Genomic DNA, 19,943 nt, shown 5'->3' on the forward strand with positions numbered 1-19,943 from the left:
ACTAAAAGGTGTTGGAGAGCAACCTTAAGCATTCAGGCTCATCACAGGATTGGGCCAATATATGAAAAACATACTTGCGAGATTAGCCATTATCCTGACTCAAAGTTAAAATACCCAAACCCATTTTTGGAAAGTTGGTTTTAAGTCTTCCTGGAACCATGTTGGAAATAAAGCAATTCACAGATTTATAAAAATATTTTTTAATTAAACATTTGCAGTTTTAATGTTACATGTTTGACTCCTGCGGTAAAGCCACAAGCCTAGAACAGCAACAGTCACAGACCCAACAACCCCAGCAGTTGCTAGTGCTCTAGCCAGGCCAGGTCCAGTGTGGAGTAGTTGGATTGATCAGCACCTATAGAAAAAAAAAAAAAAAAAAAAAAAAAAAAGTTAAAATTCAAGACCATGTTGAATTTTCATCTAAGCCAGCCTCACCCAAAATTGCATCTCAGATTACCTTCCAGTTTTAGGATTTCTTTATTGTCCACAGAAACAAACGCAACAGGTCCTTGAGAAGTCACTGTGTTCTTCAGAGACTGGAGTTCAGCCATTCTCCCTAAAAAAAAAAAAAAAAAAAAAAAAAAATGCAATGTAAATTCCATGACCAGCTTGCTTTCCAAGAGCACATCTACCAAATGTCCCCTTTTATTTAAGGGGAGTTGTGAAAAACCAAGATTTTCACCAGTCATGGTTTGACACATTGAAAAGAATACTCACTTTTCCTTTGGCCACAAGAAACCACACAGCTGTCCATGGCAGATGGAACACAAACTGAAGCACTGCAGTGGAAGTATACCTGAAGACAAGGTTTACATAGTTAAACTATCACAGCAAATCTTGAAATTAAATAAGAGACAAATTTGTATTCATTTACCAGGCCTTCAAGGGCAAGCTGGGTGGTGGAGTCCACAAATGTGAAGGTGCTGACCACAAAGCGCTTATAATAGCTTGGTATAGGTACAGCCTGTGAAGCAACTCCAACAGGGATCAGCTGGCTTATGTAGTTGTCTCCATTAAAAGGGCAACTGAAAATAAAACCACAAACATTCAGAATTGAGATGTGATAGCTTCCATTCTACAGATTACCCACCTGTCAAACAAGATGGGCCATTGAGGGAGGAGTGTAGGCTCTGCGGAGTTGGTGGCCCAGCAGTCATTTAAGACAAGGACAAGGTTTGGATCTGTTCTGCCAATGATGCGAACCTCCAGGTAGACTGGGTCTCTGAGCACTTTGACCACAGGGTACTGTTCATCAGTGTAGTATAAGGCATAGTTAGGCATAGTGAACATGTTAGTTACACAAAAAAGCTTGTTGCCCTTATATGTAGCTAAGAGGTTAGGTTCAGGGACCCTTGAAAAAGGATGTTCCTTTGGCTTGGGAAAACACATTTCGCCAATGAATATACACCTCTTAACCCTGGAAAAGCTAGCCCTAAGAGGAAGGCACAATGCCTTCTTGACTAGCTAAAGAGTATTACATAAAAAGCCAAACTTTTCTGGGAGCCTATATGCAAGTTATGTGATTAGATTTGAAGGTAAAGCACCACTCCCATGCCAAGAGGTCCAGATACAATGCTATTCCATTAAGTCAGGGAGGTACAATCCAAAGCAGGCAGTGTGTTTTGGGAGTCAAGGTGCCTGGCCACCCCTCACCTCCTAAAGAGGGCTTGACTGACAATAGTGTTAAACCAAAAGCGAACTGGACAAGCATAGTCCTTAAAGCACCTAGTTAGGCAGCCTATATTTGCAAGTCATGACTTGTCAAGCCATGATGGAACCCCACCCACTAATAAGTAAAATCTGATTGGAGTAAATTCAGATGTAACCGTTGACAGGAGGCCAGTTAGCATGCCAGACGGTAGCCACTCACTTGCTTTGTGGAATAAACTCAAAGGGGTGTGAATGGCATGCCTCACTATAATCTCAAATTCTTATGGCCCGTTTCGTTTGCATCAAAACACCATAAAGGACATGATGTCTAACAAGGAGTTCAGTGCCATGCAAAGGCAACCTGGTAGTTATGGGAATGGAAATGTTCAGCCACAAGCACCACCAAGTCTTTAACCTAAACTACAACAGTGGCCCATTGACAACACATGGCAGCTTCTGCTAGTCTAAGAGCCAAGTGAAGCTAGCATGAGCTGCTAGGGAACTTGAGGCAGAGAACAGGTTAGTTAAAGCAGTAAGTTCTAGGCAGCCATCACACCTTCTCATGTTAGCGTGTTTAGTAGAGGATTGTGCAGTTTCCTTAAAGGAAACTGCACAAGCCTCCCCCTGGTGGATTCCATGTTAGGATCCGAGAACAGCCACCCTGATTGACTTCTGGACAGGCATAATAGGGTTTGGTACAGCTTGGAATATCCACCTTGACAACCAGTTTGTTACTACATGCATCTTGCCCCTTTCTACTTGAAGGGGACTGCATTGGATACCCTCAGTGTTCTTTTCTATGGAAACCATCTTAAGGGCCTACCTGATATTGTAAAATGTTTTGCCTGTATGCATGCTCTATGTCTGCTACTTATTGCTCCTGTGCTATACTGCAATTGCCATGTGATTGATCCAACTTGGCTCTTGCATGCAGTAAGAAACCGAACAATCACATGAAACCCTGTTTGATTCTACAAAGCTTCCCTGGCAAAGGATAAACAATCTGGACTTGATGAGTGGATTTTTTTTGTCTTGCATCCTTTACTAAATAAAGTTTAATCAATTCAGTAAGTTCTAGTGTGGTCAGTAGGTTGGTATTGTACTGCACTTTCAATTGGAGGGAGCCTCGCTGTTACAGTCTGAACATGAGACCAAGCAAAGGCTTCCTTTAGAGCTGCACAAGCCTAATCAGTGTTGCCCTGCCACTCCAAGCCTAGTAGTCCTGTGTCACCCATCTTCAGCTCATAAATGCAGCCGATTCTTACAGCTGCCATACACCCAGGGCTGTGAGAAGGGGTGGCTGCCCTGGGCACTGTAGTATGAAGTGGGCAAGATGTGTACTAGGAGAGGAAATTTGAGGGGGGGGGGGTAGAGGATTTGTGCTGGGGGGGTCCATTTTTGGCAGGGGAATACGATTTGTACAGGGAGGTGGAATGCTTAAGGGGCAAGCATGCAGATTACTGCTCAGTGTTTTGTAGCCAGATATGCTAACATTGGGGGGGTGCAGTTTGGCATCTTTGCCCTTGGCTCTAGATGGCCTTGTCTTGGCACTGCATACACCCAACACAAGCTCTGCCCCTCCCAGCTGCTGTAGGAGCCTGAAGCCTCCTGGGATATGCAGTGTGCATTATCCAATAATGCAGGAGCAGAGGAGTCATTCCTCCTAGATACAGATTGGTGGCGGCATGGACTGTTAAGGCCAAACCAAAAAGCCTCTAATGCAGAAGGGCTGCAACCATGTGATGTAGTTAGTCCAACAACTAGATTTCTTGCATTACATTAGTGGCCTCAAATCTCTGGCCCTTGGGGCATTATTCCCCACTGACAGTGGGTCATAGTGGACTCTGAAATTTGGGATACCAATGATGGGGCATTGCTTACTCTTGATGGCAGGGCATTTTCTACTCCCACTGGCGACATGTCAGACCCCCTAGAGCACAGGTGTCAAACACAAGGCCCGCGGGCCGAATCCGGCCCCCAAGGCCATTTCATGTGGCCCTTGCACCTGCAGGAGAGCTCCAGCCCTTTTCTGGTCCTCCTCCAGACCCAGTACTTTTTGCTTTTCAGAAATGCCTACAGTTTCTTCCCAGCAGCAGCACAAGATAGGGGGGCGCAATTTCTGATGGTGGGGAGGCTCTTGAAGTCTTAAGTAGGGGATGCTCGGGACATCTAGTCTTAGAGATACAACCGGCCCTTTTGAGGGCAAGAATGATGCTGATGCGGCCCACGATTAAATGGAGTACACCCCTACCCTAGAGTATGAAGGGCAGAAAAACTGGCCCTGGTTTGGAAAGTTGCATTACACCAATGGGCACTAGACTAGTGGAAGTGTTGGCTTGCTTCCAGCAGGCTGAAGACTTATTATTCTCACCTTGTGCAATCCTCATCTCCAGTTCAAGAGGACCAGATGTACTGACAGGAAGAGGTGGTGGCAAAGTGTTAACGGTAAAACTCAGCAGCGGCACAATACCCGTTTGAATGATGCTGCACTGCACAGTCACCCTAGAAAAACAATACAGTATTAGATAGATACAGTGCTCCCCCATACCACAGCAGGTTTGCTCATCTTACCTCATTGTACTGTCTCTAGTGATAGAAGATCCTTGATATGTCTGTACTTGTCTATTGGCTTCTATAGTAGCTACATAGTTCATTGGACCATTTGGCACCTGGTTGAACGAAGGAAAAAGGAGAAAAAGTTGGATTTAGATTTAAACAAACCAAGAATAGGCAGAGCTTTTTAAAAGTAATACCACCCTCCTAGGTAGGTGCTAGAAGAGCGTATTGTTTTGCCATAGAGAATGCCAGGTAATTTTAGATTGCTCTCGGCCTACCAGAGAGCAGGATACATTGTTAGGGTCTGCTCATGGTGCAGCTCAGCTTGTCTGACTGTTGCACACTGGTCCAATAGGGAGGCATATTGGACAGTGGGAGGAAACCCAACAAGTGAGGGTACAGACATTTACAGCCCTGGTGATTGGCAGAGTGTCTTGTTGCATGCTGGGTGACTAAATGGCAGGGCACATGTGCTCAGGGTCTTTGGCTGGAGACCAGGGTCCTGGAGGAAGGGGCAGCTGCCCCTCTGTAGAAGCTGCCATGTGGCCTTGAGTGGTCAACCTGAAAGTCAGATAGCTCTGCAGGACCTCTGGGTTAAGCTCCTGACTGGAAGGATCAGACTGCCTACAGATCTCTCATGGGGCCTCAGCTATTCCTCCAGAGGAAGAGGGAGTGGATGGGTGTCAGTCAAAGGGATGCTAGAGTGGCAGATTTGATGCAACTACTTTATCTTCAGGTCAGAGAGCAAGAGGACTTCATCCATACAAGTGGCAGTATGGTTAAAGCAGTGTGCTTACACAAAACCTGGTGAGGCCAAGAGCGTTGTCCTATACTGTGTAAAGTTCAGTTGGAATATCCCACTATTCTTCTCCCATCCAAGTTCCACAATAAATAAACCAAATACCCTGGACTGTGAGTAAGCAAACAAAAGTAAGGATGTATGTGAAAAATCTCATAGTGACTGCTTGCAGGTAATCTGAGGTAGACCCAAGAAGTCACACAGCAAGCCCTATGGAGACTGCCACACACAAGGTGTTGAAAAGGGTGGCCTTCTGTACATGGCAAAAAAAGAAAAACCTACAGAAAAGTGTCTGTTTTAGACAAGCACAGGACTAATGGTGCAGTGGCCTTTATCTGGACACCATTCCTCCCACTGGCACCAACAGGTCATTTTTCCTTCCATGGATTGGCACTACTCCTACCAGTTATACTGGGTCATAATTACTCCCACTGATAAATTAGGCCCTATTCCTCCTACCAATACTGATGGGGCACCAAGTTTTTTTTTTTTATTCCCAATGATACAGGAGCATTTTGTACTTCCCCTGGCCACCCCCCCTAAAGTCTGAAAGGACAGTGAACTCGCCCATTTAGATTTCTGCATTAGATTAACAGTACTAGTTAAGATAGTAAGTATTACAAATGGTTTATAGCCAGCTTTAAATGTATGCTGGACTAGAACAACCTTTAGAAGCAATGATTCAATACTGAGAAGTTCAAGATAACGTTCCATCATCCTTATTACTTGGTTATGATTGGTTCATCGTGCCCAAAATGGTGAGATCAAAGACCAAAATTGTAAAAGGTTATATAGTTCCCCAAAAAAAAAAAAAAAAAAAAAAAAAAAAAAAAAAAAAAAAACTTACTGCAAGCATCAGTCCTAATGTCTCATTGAATTTCATATGGATAGAGAATTTGCAGAGAGGTTAGGCTTTTCTAGCACAATGGTCAGACTGATATCCAGACTATTACAATACCCACCTGATTTGCTGTGGTGCAGGACAATGGGAACTTGAATACTACAAATGAGTTACTGGTATCGACTGTCAGCCCACTGCAGGAGTTCAGTCCAATCACACTGACCGAATCCAGAAGCAGAGATGGCATGGCCAATTCACTGGACACTGCAATCACCATATTGCCATCAAATGTGCACTGTGTGGTCACTAGAAAACAAATTGGTCTGTCACCAATCTAGATCACACATGCAATTATCTAGTTACTGATATTGTGACCACTGCGTACTTATACATTTTAGTCTAACTGAACTCACATCTATACAGGTTTTATTTCAGTGAAGAGCACAAAATTATACAGAGAAGACCATAAAGTCTCATGACACCCAGAGGGTAGTCCCATCTTACCTGAAAGGTCACCAAGTATTGCTTAGTCTAAAATAATGTCAAGTTTTAGAGACATTAGTTTGGTATAAACACCATTGAGCAAATACATTCTAGACTGGGCTTCAAGGTCATTCAATTGTGAAATGCTTTTGACCATGCCAAGGTACTCGCAACCTTACCCGCCAATAGCAAGTTATGTTTCACCTACAGACCTGGTCATAGGGATGTTGGCTGCTACCCAACATTAGTGGAACAAGCATTAACCTACTTACACTTATTAGCAAAGAAACATGGCCTTGTAGCATCATTTGGGGAGTAGCAGCATCCCATTGCAGCACAGGTGTCACTGGTTACCGGTGTTCCAGCACAGGCGAGTTTGTCCCCTTGAGCAACTGCAGAGCAGACATCAGGGCCAGGGGCATCCAGGGCTTCTATACAAGAAACAAGAGCTTCTATCAATATGCAGTACATCTAGATATATGCAATTAGGGCTTAGAAGCTAGGAAATTTACCCTCCCTTCCCCCACCCCAAGTAGTGCAATAGGCTACAAGAAAAACTCACCATGGTATATGCTCTGCAATCTTCAAATGGCAGCCATATTAGTTAATGCGTTTCAGCCAAATTGGCTTCAATCATGAATAAAGCTAGTTAGGTGAAACCGGTTGGCATCACCACACAACAGATTTCAGAGCATACACTGGAGTGCTGGCTTTGTTTGTTCATGTGGCTAAGGAGCCACTCTGTCTGATAAGCAGAATCTCTCCATTGGAAGTAATCACACCTATTCCTGCATGTTAAAGCTACATAGTGCTTTTTTCAGGGGACCATGCTATGAGGATTCCCAGTTCGAGATTAGATGGCTTGTTACCATTCTGTATTGGACATCTCTTCTCCGTCTTGTATTGGTCAACAGCACCATCTTCAATTTCTTCCAGAAGTAGGACCATCATATATTCCCTGCCCTAAAGGGAAAAAAAAAAAAAAATTCAAGTTAGACTTACCGGTAACTTGTTTTCCAATAGTCTTTCAGGACAGCACCTTAGAGAGATGGCTCCTCCCTCTCCTCATCAGGAAACACCCCATCCACCAGATTTTAAAAGGAGGCTTCTCCCACCATTCATCAGTTTGTAGAAGAGTACCTCCGGCCCATGCTGGAACACATAAACAGATATGGTTAATCACAGCAATACATTTTATACCATAGGGCGGGATCCTCCTGCTGTCCTGAAAGACTATTGGAAAACAAGTTACCGGTAAGTCTAACTTGAATTTTCCCTAAAACGTCTTTCAGGACAGCACCTTAGAGAGGATTAGCGAGACTTACTCAATTTAGGGTGGGACCACAGCTTGCAGGACCTTTCTGCCAAAAGCCTGATCTTCAGCTGCCAAAAGGTCCAACCTATAGTGTCTTGCAAATGTAAAGTAGCTTGACCACGTAGCCGCTTTGCAGATCTGATCTGGAGTGGCACCAGCTTTCTCTGCCCATGTAGTGGCTAACGCTCTAGTAGAGTGAGCTCTGATCCCCTGTGGGGGGAGACAATTTCATTTGGGAGTAAGCCTCTGAAATAGCGGATCTGAGCCATCTGGCTATTGATCCTTTTGATGCCTGGCGACCTTTTTTGTTGCCAGAGAAAACAAAAAGAGAGTTTGATCTAAACTCTTTAGTAACCTCCAAGTAATGTATAAGGACCCTTCTTACATCTAGGCAGTGAAAGCTTTTTTCCTTATCTCCTGATGGATTAGGGCAGAAGGTAGGTAACACAATTTCTTGTGATCGGTTTCTCGTTGAAGCTACTTTTGGGAGAAACCCTGGATCCGTCTTGAGAATTATCCTGTCTGGATATATGGACAAGAAAGGTTCGATAGCTGATAAAGCATGTAATTCACTGATTCTTCTTGCTGATGTTATTGCCACCAAGAAGACCGTCTTGAGGGTAAGGTTTTTTAGTGTATCCGTTTCTAGTGGTTCAAAAGGTTCCTTTGTGAAGGCCTGAAGGAACACCGACAAGTCCCATTTGGGGAAGCTTCTGACAGGCACTGGTCTGGAGCGGGTAAGGGCCCTGAAGAATCTGATGATTAAAGATTCTGAAGAAATGGGCCTTTGCAAGAATACACCCAGGGCTGTAACTTGTACCTTGAGGGTACTTACTGCCAAACCTTTCCCTGCGCCCTCCTGTAGGAACTCCAAAATTGAAGTAATACTGTTCAATTTTTGATCTTTCGATTCACACCAGGTATTATATGTCTTCCAAACTTTTGCATATATATTCCTTGTGACTTTCCTACTGGAAAGTAGAGTAGCAATTAATGCGTCTGAAAATCCTTTCCTTTTCAGCAGTTGCTCCTCAGATACCAGGCGGTGAGCTTTAGCTTTTCCACTTCTGGATGATAGACTGGACCTTGAAGCAGTAGGTCTTGACGAAGAGGGAGCTGAAAAGCAGGTTTGACTGATAGTTGAAGGACAGTCGAAAACCAAACCCTTTTGGGCCAATAAGGTGTGATCAGGATCACTGAGGCTCTTTCCATTTGGATTTTTCTCAAAACCAACGGAATGAGCTGGAAGGGGGGGGGGGAAGGCATACCCCAACCTGAACCTCCAGGGATGTGCCAGGGAATCTACTCCCAGAGAGTTGTCGTTTCTGTGGAGTGAGAAGTGGAAGTTTTGCGTTCTCTTTTGTTGCAAACAGATCCACCTCTGGCTTTCCCCAAGTCTTGGTTATCAACATAAAGACTTCTGGGTTCAAGCTCCATTCTGCTTCTCGGATCTTCTGCCTGCTTAAATAATCCGCCACACTGTTTAATGTACCTTTTAGGTGGATTGCTGACAAGGAAAGTAACTGCCTTTCCGCCCATTGCAGAATTTCCGTTGCCAACAGCTGTAGGGTTTTGCTTCTTGTGCCCCCTTGCTTGTTTAGATATGCCACCGTAGTGGCATTGTCTGAAAGGACTTGAACATGAGTCCCCTGAAGATTTTGAGAGAAGGCAGCTAGGGCTAGGCCGACTGCCTTTAACTCCTTCCAATTTGAGGATTTCCTTGTCTCGGTCTGAGACCAAACCCCCTGTGCCAGGTTTTGGTTCCAATGGGCTCCCCACCCCCAACTGCTGGCATCCGTTGTTAACCTCTGGTCTGCTGGGAAGGACCAGGCCAAACCCTGGGACAAGGTTATCTGATTTCTCCACCACCAAAGGGACCTCTTGACCTTGGTGGGAATTTTTACCTTTAAGTCCAAAGTCTCTGGATTGTGATACCAGATTCTGAGGAGGAAATATTGGAGTGGCCGAAAATGCAGCCTTGCCCATTGGACAGCTGGAATTGATGCAGTCAGGTTTCCAAGGACTGACATGATCTCTCTGATCGACCACCACTGATTTGTTTGTAGCCTTGCTACCAAATTCTGTATTTTGACCTGTTTGTCTTCTGGTAGGAAGATTCTTTGTTCCACAGAGCATAACTGAAACCCTAGGAACTGAACCCGCTGAGCCGGTGTGAGATTCGATTTCTTGATGTTCACTATCCATCCCAGAGCTTCTAGATGACCTCTTGCCTTGTGTAGGTCCTGATGAAGTTTTTCCTTTGACGGGGCAAAGAAAAGCAGGTCGTCCAGGTAAGGCACCACAGAGATTCCCTGAAGGCGGAGGGGAGCTAGACACTCTGCCATTACCTTCGTAAAAATACGAGGGGAGGATGATAGCCCGAAAGGGAGTGCTTTGAATTGGATATGGAGCATTTCCTTTCCCAGATTTACTGCCAACCTTAGGAATCTCTGTGAGTGAGGGGCAATAGGGATATGCAGGTAAGCATCCCTTAAGTCGATTGATGCCATGAAGCATCCCTTTGTTAACAGGGTTCTGACTGTAAGAATTGAGTCCATTCTAAACTTTTTGTACAGAACTGACCTGTTTAAAGGTTTCAGATTCAGTATAAGACGAAAATCCCCCGATGGTTTCTTTATCAAAAATATGTGGGAATAGAATCCCTGATGTTGTTCCTCCACTGGAACTGGACAGACAACTCCCCGTCGCCTCAGGTCCTTTAACAGGTCCATCATAGCCAGGGCTTTTTCTGCATCTCTTGGGAGGTTTGTGACAAAGAACCTTTCGGGTGGCGTCTCTGAAAACTCTATGTTGTAGCCTTGGGACAACATATCCAGAATGTATTGATTTTCTGTTATGGCTGCCCAATAGGGGAGGAATTCCCTCAATCTTCCTCCCACCGGCAATGTCTTGTCATTGTGTTTTGTTGGTTGACACAGGAGGATGGAAGAGAACACCTCCTTTCCCTTTGGTTTTTGTGTCGACCAATTTCTTCTCTTCTCCTGGGGTCTGCTATTTTGCTGAGCTTTTTGAAGTCGAAAAAGCTTCTTTGCTGCCTGTTTCTTCTTCACAGGAAAAGACTTCTTTTTGTCTGCTGTTCTATCTAGAACAGAGTCTAGCCCAGGTCCGAATAGTAGATCCCCTTGAAAAGGAAGTCCACACAGCTTATTTTTAGAAGCTGTATCTCCAGGCCATGTCTTTAACCAAAGAGCCCTTCTGGCTGAGTTGGATAAAGCTGCAGATCTTGCTGTCATCTTCACTGACTCTGCTGAAGCGTCAGCAATTAAGGCTATGGCCGTGGAAAAGGAATCCAAAATTTCCTGTTTAGGTGAGTCTGCTGTGATGTGTGCTTTTAGCTGGCTAAGCCAGTATTCCAGATTCCTGGACACACAGGTTACTGCCATGGCAGGCTTCAGACTCCCCATGATGGATTGCCAGGATCTCTTAAGTTGCTGGTCCATCTTCTTATCCATGGGATCCCTCAGGACTCCCATGTCTTCAAATGCTAGGTCTGTTGACCTAGAAACCTGGGAGAAGGCTGCATCAATCTTTGGCATCTTATTCCAGGGAGCTCCTGGGTCCTCATCAAAAGGAAATCGCCTTTTAAAGGCTTTAGGGAAGAAGGTTTTCTTTTCCGGATCAGCCCACTCATGTTTTATTGCATCTGAGATGGTCTGATGCACTGGGAAGATACGGCCCTTAGGCTCTTCCAAGCCTGCATACATTTTGTCATGTAGGGACAGTTCCTTCTTTTCCTCCTCTAGACCCAGGGTGATGTAAACTGCCCTCAGGAGACCATCCACTTGCTCTAAGGATAGTTTGTATTTAGTGGGCCTACTTTGTGCCCCTCCCTCTTCTTCCTCTGAATCCTCTTTGGAATGTGAGAGGGAATTATCTCCTTGGGTGGAAGGAACCCCTTCTGTCCCCACCGAAGGAACCAACTGTGAACCCTGAGAGGACAGTGAGGCTGATGGCTGACTCAAGGCAGGATCCTGTAGGGATGACCGAAAAGATTGGATGGTAGCATCCAATTCCTTCCTCACAGATGCGACTAGATCGCCACAAACTGTAGATGCTTCTTCCTTTACTAGTGCATCAATACATCCCTGGCAAAGTGTCTTTTTCCAGCTTTCCGACAACTTTGCTTTGCATGAAGGACACTTTCTCTTGGAAACAATTTCCGAGCTTTTAGCCTGGAAGACATGAATGGGAAAACATACACATGCTTCTTAAGAGTCAGCCTGATTCTCAGGGTCACCAAGGTGCACAGAAAGACATTTTTAAGGGAAGTCCCATGTGCCCTGACAGGCCCCCAGCCACCGGGGGGAAGATAAAAGGGATGGAGAGAGACCCCACAGTAAGATAGGCCATATAAAGATACCCCTTACCTGGGCCTTACTGGTGCCTGTGCCTGTCCCACTCGCTGAAGAAGCTTCCATCGCTTGGCAGCGGTATCACCCGTGGCTTCGGTACCGGTTCCGGAGACCAAAGCGCACCTGCACTGGATCCGGAATAAGGCACCAGCTTGCTCCTCCCTTCTTCCTCTGCGTCCGGCGGAAATGACGCCATACGCCCCCTGCAGAACGCTGCCCTTTCCGGAACCTCACTTCCGGTCCGGACGAGCGTCACTCGATCCGGAGAAATGGCGGCAAATTTGAAAAAAAAAAAAAAAGCGGCGGAAGCCTAAGAAAAATCGTTCCGCTCCTCCAAGATGCCTTCCCAGGGCTGTGCTCTGCGGGGTCCTGACTCAGCCTAGAGCACTGAAGAGGAAGAAGGAGCCCATGCACTGCAGTCGGTCGCGTGAATGGGAGAAGCAATCGTCTCCAAAAAAGGGTAAGTGGACGTAGGAAGCCCGGTCTCTCAGGATAGCACCTTAAGAGCCCAGCTCCCCACAGAGGTGTTCCTCGGCCGGAGGAAACACAAAAACTGATGAATGGTGGGAGAAGCCTCCTTTTAAAATCTGGTGGATGGGGTGTTTCCTGATGAGGAGAGGGAGGAGCCATCTCTCTAAGGTGCTGTCCTGAAAGACGTTTTAGGGAAAAATACATTACACCAAAGAGTTAGCTCATACCATTCTTATAAAATGTCAGGATACAGGTCTAAAGCCCCCCTATTCACCAAGGATTCATAAGGCACTTATTGTACAAATTACCAAGGGCTTTCCACTCTGCCAGCACAAGTCAGGCATGTGTAGAACTTCCATCTCTGGTTAAGGGTTAGCATACTGTACCATCCAATTTGGATGTTCCTTCACTTCTGTCCTGAAGATGCCAAAAGTGAAAACTTTTGAAGGGCATTGCCTTCCAAGATTTGCCACCAGAACAGGTGTTGCCATTTAAATCCCCTTCACCACTTGGGGGGGGGGGGGGACGACAGAATAAACCTAGGCAAATACAAGCAGAAGATACCAAAGTGCATTGAGACACTAGCTGAAATTAGGTGCTGGGGGGATCCCCACTCCCCTTACTAATTAGGGGATTGAGGACCTTAATTATTAAGAGCGTCTACACCTGAGGGGGGACATGATAGCAATTTACAAATACCTCAATGGTGATCTCAGCAAAGAGAAAAAGCTATTCAGTTGCAAGGATTGCATGAGGACGCAAGGACATAATGCGATTAGAGGAGAAACGTATTAACCTCAGGCAACGCAGGGGGTCCTTTACAGTTAGGGCCACAAGATTGTGGAATTCTCTACCACAAGGTGGTTTCTGCGGGAAGTATGGCTACTTTTCAAAAGACTTAGACGTACATCTCAAGGATCAGAACATTAAGGGGTATGAGAGATGATTAGGGTCTCCCACACCTACACAGGTTGAACTGGATGGACTATTGTCTTTATGCAACCTCAACTACTATGTAACTATGTATGAACATCCAACACAGAAATTCAGCTGGCAACTCAATCACTGCCTAGTAATATCCTTTAGTTTGCTACATCATACACAGGATCAGTGCAGACAGGTCTCGGCCGTTACAGCCTTACTCATAACATGCTATTGCTATGAGTAAGGCTATAATGGCTGAAACATGTCAGCATTGATCCTGTGTATATGATGTATTCAGATAAAGGATAATACCTAAAAAGTTATCAAGCTGCTGGCTAAATTGGCTTAAAAAAAATAAATAAATAAAAAAAAGCTAGACAGGTCTTCGCTCTCCAGAACTAACATTTTGGCTATACATTGATCTAAAGGCATGCATTATTAGGTAGCATAGATAAGGTTTCTCAGGATTCTTTTGGGACCCTAGAAATTTGAAACAAGTTGCCCCCTTCAGAGAAAAAGAAAAAACCTAAGTCAGTGTTTAAGCTTACCTCTTCCCTTACATAGCATCCATCATAGGCAGCAGCAACCACCATTGTGTTATTGGATTCCTTTCCTACCCAGAGCCCACAAGTAGAATCATTGGCAAGACTCTGAAATTTATCCTGGGAATCTAAAAACAGAAAGTAAGAAATTAAAAGATTTTACAGAGGCACATTAAACCAGATCCATCATATTTTCACTTCTGAAGGCAGACTGGCACCAGATTGTTAGACCAGTCAATGCTCAATAGAATCAGTCCTCAGACAAACATTTTTAAATTAGACCACCACAAACTGGACACCACTTAATATCCAAAGCAAACTCACCCATCCATCAATGGACCCATGATTTATTTTGCTTTGAGAAATAAACACCCTAGAATTTCTAGCCACAGCCATCTTAGGGCAGATGAATCATGTAGCATTTACTTCCTGGAGTCCCATCTGCCCTTTGCTCAGGCATGCAGTCAAGAGAGTGCATAGCTAAGAAAGACCATCATTTTTAATCTAGGCCAGAAACCATGAAGTATATATTAAATATAGTATGTTGGAACAGTTCATTACAGGTGCCCAAGAATAGTATGACTACTGTCAAGTCAGATTCTGTGAAGGTCAATTGAAGTTCTGATGGCACAGCTCCCATCTTTGACAAGTAGCTGTGCCTCTCCCAACAACTTGCAACCCATGGGGGGGGGGGGGGGGGGGGAGAATAAGTGAGACAAATTGCACTACCTCTCATTTGAGTCTAACAACCTGTGCATTTGCAACCCTCAAAACCAGGGAGCTGCTGGTTTGACAGACATCCTCAAAGTGTCACTAAACCCACAAAATCTTAATGGTGTACATGTTCACTCAGGAATGAGATTCATTTTTGGCATTCTGAAATAAAATTATTCCTGTTCATAGCCCTCAATTTAGCTAGGGATTTTGCAGCAACTCTGCACATGCTCAGTTTACAGCGAGTTTCTATGCTGAGCATTTCCTCCCTATGATATCCAAGCAGCCCATGTGACTATAGAGTCACATGTGGGTATATACATAGTGGTAAAATGACAGTCAGGCCGCTGATCGAAATCATGGGGTCCCGTACAGCCTACCTGACGGGGGCCCCCCTTCAGCCCCATCTCTGGCCCCCTCCCTAGACCCCACCTTGAAACAAAGTGCAGGTTTGTCTTCAAGTGATAATTTATCATGCCACGCCATTCATAGTAAATATGTGCAGAGCACAGTACAATCACCACACCATGCCATATTGGCATCCATAGTAAATATGTGCAGTGTAATGCAGTATAAAACTCACAACGGACAATCAGCTGCTTCTACCTGCCGCACAGCCACTCACTCTCTGTCTCGCGCCTAACTCAAAGCTGAGCGGAGGAAAAAAAGGCAGCCTGGACTTGAAATTGAGCCACCATGAGGTTCGGGCCCAGAATACACATGCGTCCGAAATATCTAAAAAAAAAAAAAAAGAAAGTCCCTCCACTCGCACCAGCACAGAGGTCAGAGAGGGGCCCAAAAATGGCAATTACACCCCTGCTAGTAAGAGCAGCAGAGCAGGGGCAGTAGCGTCACTAGTGTTGGTGTCACCTGGTGCGGTAAACCATGGTGTCACCCCCCCCCCCCCCCCCCGAGCTCTCTCCTGCAACAGAGACCGCAAACATGCTACAAGAGACAGCCAGAGGGCGCAGGCATCATACAAGAGACAGCCAGAGGGCGCAGATATAGTACAAGTACTGTGGGTGATGTGGTTGCAGTGTAAATATCTCTGGGGAAGCCTGTCCTCCCTCTCCTTCTAAAACAGACCTGTGTGACCGCCCTCCCCCCCTCAGTGTGCAGCTATGGCAGGAGCTCTTCTCACTTACATTAGCAATGTCTCAGTCCAGATAGCATGTCTCCTCACACTCCCAGCCCTTCCGTTCCCAGCCCTTCCATTGTCAGTGGGAAGTACAGCAAAGCTAGAGCAGCTCAAGACGAGAAAGTTACATCTTCCTCATGCCGGGGTCTCCATGCACCTGATTGGTTGCTGGGATGCTAGACAGGCTCAGCAACCAATCATTTTGACAGGCGGGACTTGGACATTCTGGGAGCTCTGCCACTGGTGCAGGCATTTACCCAAAGACTATCAAACTGTCTCTCAGGCTGCCCGGGCCCCCCTGCTGAGCTGAGGACACAGGGCCCGGTACAACAGGGCCAGTTGTACTGGCTTATCAGCGGCCCTGGACTCCTCCCCCTCCCTCCATGCCCACCAGCCAGCAAAACATTACATGTAGATTGATGGAGGTTGCACCTCCCTTTAAAACAGGCTGGAGGGGTCGTGACGCTGGTGACTGGCAGAAATGCCCCCACAACATGTTATTGCAAAGAAAGATGTTAAAATATATCTGACAATTTAAAACAGATATTTATTATTCTGTACAGTATTACAAAGGCTGTTTTTATGCCATTTTGAACATGGGACCAGCAGCAGAGGACTAGAAGCTACTGCTGCTTATGTTTCCCTGCAAACAGGCTGGGAGAGAGCCGGGTCATGCAACAGCTGGATATCAATTGGGGAAAAGGTAAAGCATTTGTTAAAACTACAGAGCCATCACCCACATACAGAAATAGAAGGGACAATAACTTTTTAGCATCACTTGATGAAAGTCACTCAAAATTGACAAGGGTTCCTTAGTGCTACATATGGCAGTAGGACAAATTTGAAAATTAATCTGTTCACATAGGGTTGGGTTCTGTCACTGCTCCTGGTTAGCATTGCCTTGACAGTTAATCATTTTAGACATGGGTTTTAAAGCAAAGCAATTGTAGACCATGTTGAGCAGGGTGTCAGCCCATCTTGACCAGACCCATAGTAAAATGAAAGTAACCATTTAAGAATCTCAGAGTAAAGCCCCGTACACACGTACCGATGGTCGGCTTACAAATGTTCCTCTTTTCTCCCCGGGATGTCGGTGTCTGCTGAAAAGTGCAAAGACAGCACAAGGACAGCACAAGAATTTTGTCCGCCGACTGCAGAAGTGATGTCATGTAATGGTTAACTTTCCCTGTGTTTTCTATTTTCTGAGCATGCCCAGTCTTGCAAATCTGCGGTCTGTCGGCCGAATTGTGTACTGACAGGCGAACAATCGTCCGTTCTGGTGTCGGCATACAAATATTTTCATGTTTGCACGAAAGACTTGTCCGCAGACATCTGTCGGAGGCACCATACTAACACGCGTACAATCGGCAGATCCTTCGTCCACCGACGTTTGTATGCCGACGATCGGTACGTGTGTACGGGCCTTAAGATAGTGTGACTTATGTTGATTACACCTCTGCCTACAGAGGGGGAACTTTGCTCACCCCAGCATACTAAAATTGCAGAATGAGCTTCCAGGGCTGTGTAGGGTCACTGTTCATTAACCTGAATCTCCCAATTAGGCCTCAGTCATGCAGACTGAATATTTAGCCCCAGTCCACAAGACCTTAGCTTTTTGGCACAGGCCTAGACACTGTATAATTCTAAGAGGCTGAAAGCTGCTGCAGCTGGATGGTATACCAGTGTCTTCTGTGCACCACAATGGAATCCCATGCACTGAGGCTTGCAGCCTGAAGAACCAAGCCAATAGGAGCCAGCTTGCCTTGTTGCATCAGTAAGGTGCATTCCTTAAACAAAAACCCACACCCTGAGCCCCCCCCCCAAATAATCAAAGCTCCAAGTCTACTACCAGCTCCAAGTCTATTACCATATCCAAGAAGAAGTCCCAGGGCTAATGGAAATCTACACATACAGCTTTTACTGGTAAAAATAGGTTGCAACCTAGAGTATGGCCTAGTAACAAGTTCTTTAATTCAGCTTTTTTGACCCAGCAGGTTTCTAAAAGTTGAGATTAGAGTGGGGTATTCCATTTTGATCCCTAGTTTACCCCATTTTGACATGCTGCCCCCCCACCCCCCCATATATGCGTCAGGTCAGAAATACCAACAATGGTGACAGATTTCCTCTAAGACTCACTATTCTTAATGCATCATGGGTAGGGCAGTCCATTCTTTGCAAGATACAGAAAAAGCTATCACTAGTCCTAGGCTACAGGGAGAAGCCTCCTAGACTAACATCTTGTGACAACCAAGGACAACTTCACTTGGAGAAAACTCCACCACTTCCTGTTTTGTCTGTGGTACAGGAAGTGAAGAGAAATCTCCCCAATGGGACACAGATTGGAGGGGGTGGTAAGGGGGGGAGGAATAGCCTTCAGCTCCAATTTGTAAGTAAACCCATCAGTCACTGGATATTTAATATCGCAGGACACTGGCTACATTCTAGTGCATATCCTGATCCTTAAGGGCCATACACACTAGAAGATTCTGAAGACTTTTATTTTCCCCCTTTAGATTTACCTTTTCTATGTAGTGCAAGGGCCTGCCAGATTGCATACAAATTGAAAGTGTTTAGGTTTGACCTCATATTATATGGTTTTGGTAAGGCTAAAGGAAATAGTCTTCAGAAAGTCTTATAGTGTGTATGGCCCTTTACTCAACATGTGCTACTCACATCCACCATGTTCTGTGAACTACCACTTAACAACTCCCATCCTTAACCCATAAGTAAAGCAATTTTAAAGAAAAATAAATAAATAAATAAAAAAGACTTACCCAACCCTCTCAGAGAAAAGGCCACCCCTTCAACAGGAACAGAAAAGGACAATTCCATCTTGTCCAGAGAACAGTGGAGGAGAGAGGAGCGATCAAAGTGTCCTTTAGCATCGCACAGCAACCAAGACAAACTGAAACTCCAACACAACAGCACTAAGCCCATTCCTGCCCTGGAAGAACCCATCTTGATGGTGAATTGCAATAATGACCCTCAGCCCTGGCCTGATATTTATATCCCAGAGAGAGGGCTGGGCTTCAGGTTGATTGGATGGGGATTGCTATGCACACAGGTGATCCCAATACTTGCAAAGGTGGCCAAGATCTTTTGATTGTGGGTCTGTTCAAACTAATCAAGGTTCATGCTCTGAGTTAAGCCCCGTACACACGCACCGATTGTCGGCCGAACGATCGGCCGTCTTTTGTCCGGTGCTGTTGTGTAGGTTAAAAAGACTGCACACGAATTTTGTCGGCCAACAACAACCGACTGCAGAAGTGATGTCATGTGATGATTAACTTTCCGTGTGTTTTTTCTTCTCTGAGCATGCCCAGTCTTGCTCATCTGCTGTTTGTCGGCCGAATTCTGTACTGACTGAGGAACAATCGGCCGTTCTGGTGATGGCCAACAAAAATTTTAAAGCATGCACATCAGATTCTGTTCGGCCGAAAAGTCGCAGTCGGTTGTCGGAAGCATCATACTAACAAGCCGACAATCGGCCGATCGGACGGTGGCCGAATATTTACGGCCGACAATTGCTACATGTGTACGGGCCTTTAAGCTGGATACACACTATCCAACTTTTGTGGTTAGATTTCCTTCAGATTTACCTTTTCTATGTAGTGCAAGGGCCTGCCAGATTTCATACAAATTGAAAGTGTTTAGGTGTGACCTCATCTGGTTTTGGTAAATCTAAAGGAAAAAGTCTTCAGAAAATCTTATAGTGTGTATGGCCCATTAGATAAAAAAGAAGTATAATTGGTTACTACTTTGTATTTTTTTCCCCTGCAGTTTTTTTTTATATGTTTTAAAGCTCCGTACACACGAGAAGAAATTCGGCCGGGAAATTTCGTCCGACGACCGATCTGCCGATTTTTGGCTTGTTAGTATGGTGCTTCCGACAACCGACTCCGACTTTTTGGCCGAAAAAATCCTGGTGTGCAGACTATAAAATTTTTGTTGACTGTCCGATTTTCGTCTCATTAGTACAGATTTCGATAGGGAAAAATCTTATGAGCAAGACTAGGCATGCTCAGAGAAGAAAGAACACAAAGAAAGCAATCCAACACATGACATCACTTCTGAAGTAGAATTCTGTCCTACGGGAAAATCCGTGTGCAGTCTAGAGCACATTCCAACCAACCGACA

At 45.2% G+C, this 19,943-nt stretch overlaps 1 protein-coding gene across 1 annotated transcript; it reads right to left on the reverse strand.

Moving 5' to 3' along the window:
• Window positions 1–204: 204 nt before the first annotated feature.
• On the reverse strand, window positions 205–18,814 carry LOC309550205 (zona pellucida sperm-binding protein 4-like; the record flags this gene model as incomplete). The annotated part of the gene is given in 13 exon segments (XM_082250621.1): window positions 205–318; window positions 321–355; window positions 458–556; window positions 718–796; window positions 875–1,025; window positions 1,091–1,328; window positions 4,022–4,152; window positions 4,222–4,319; window positions 5,968–6,152; window positions 6,602–6,760; window positions 7,199–7,292; window positions 13,961–14,082; window positions 18,581–18,814. Coding segments are annotated over 13 exon segments (1,689 nt in total). The 5' UTR covers window positions 18,765–18,814.
• Between the last annotated feature and the right edge of the window lie 1,129 nt (window positions 18,815–19,943).

The sequence above is a fragment of the Pelophylax lessonae genome (assembly GCF_965119305.1).
Source record: "Pelophylax lessonae genome assembly, chromosome: 3".
NCBI classification, from domain to species: Eukaryota; Metazoa; Chordata; class Amphibia; order Anura; family Ranidae; genus Pelophylax; species Pelophylax lessonae.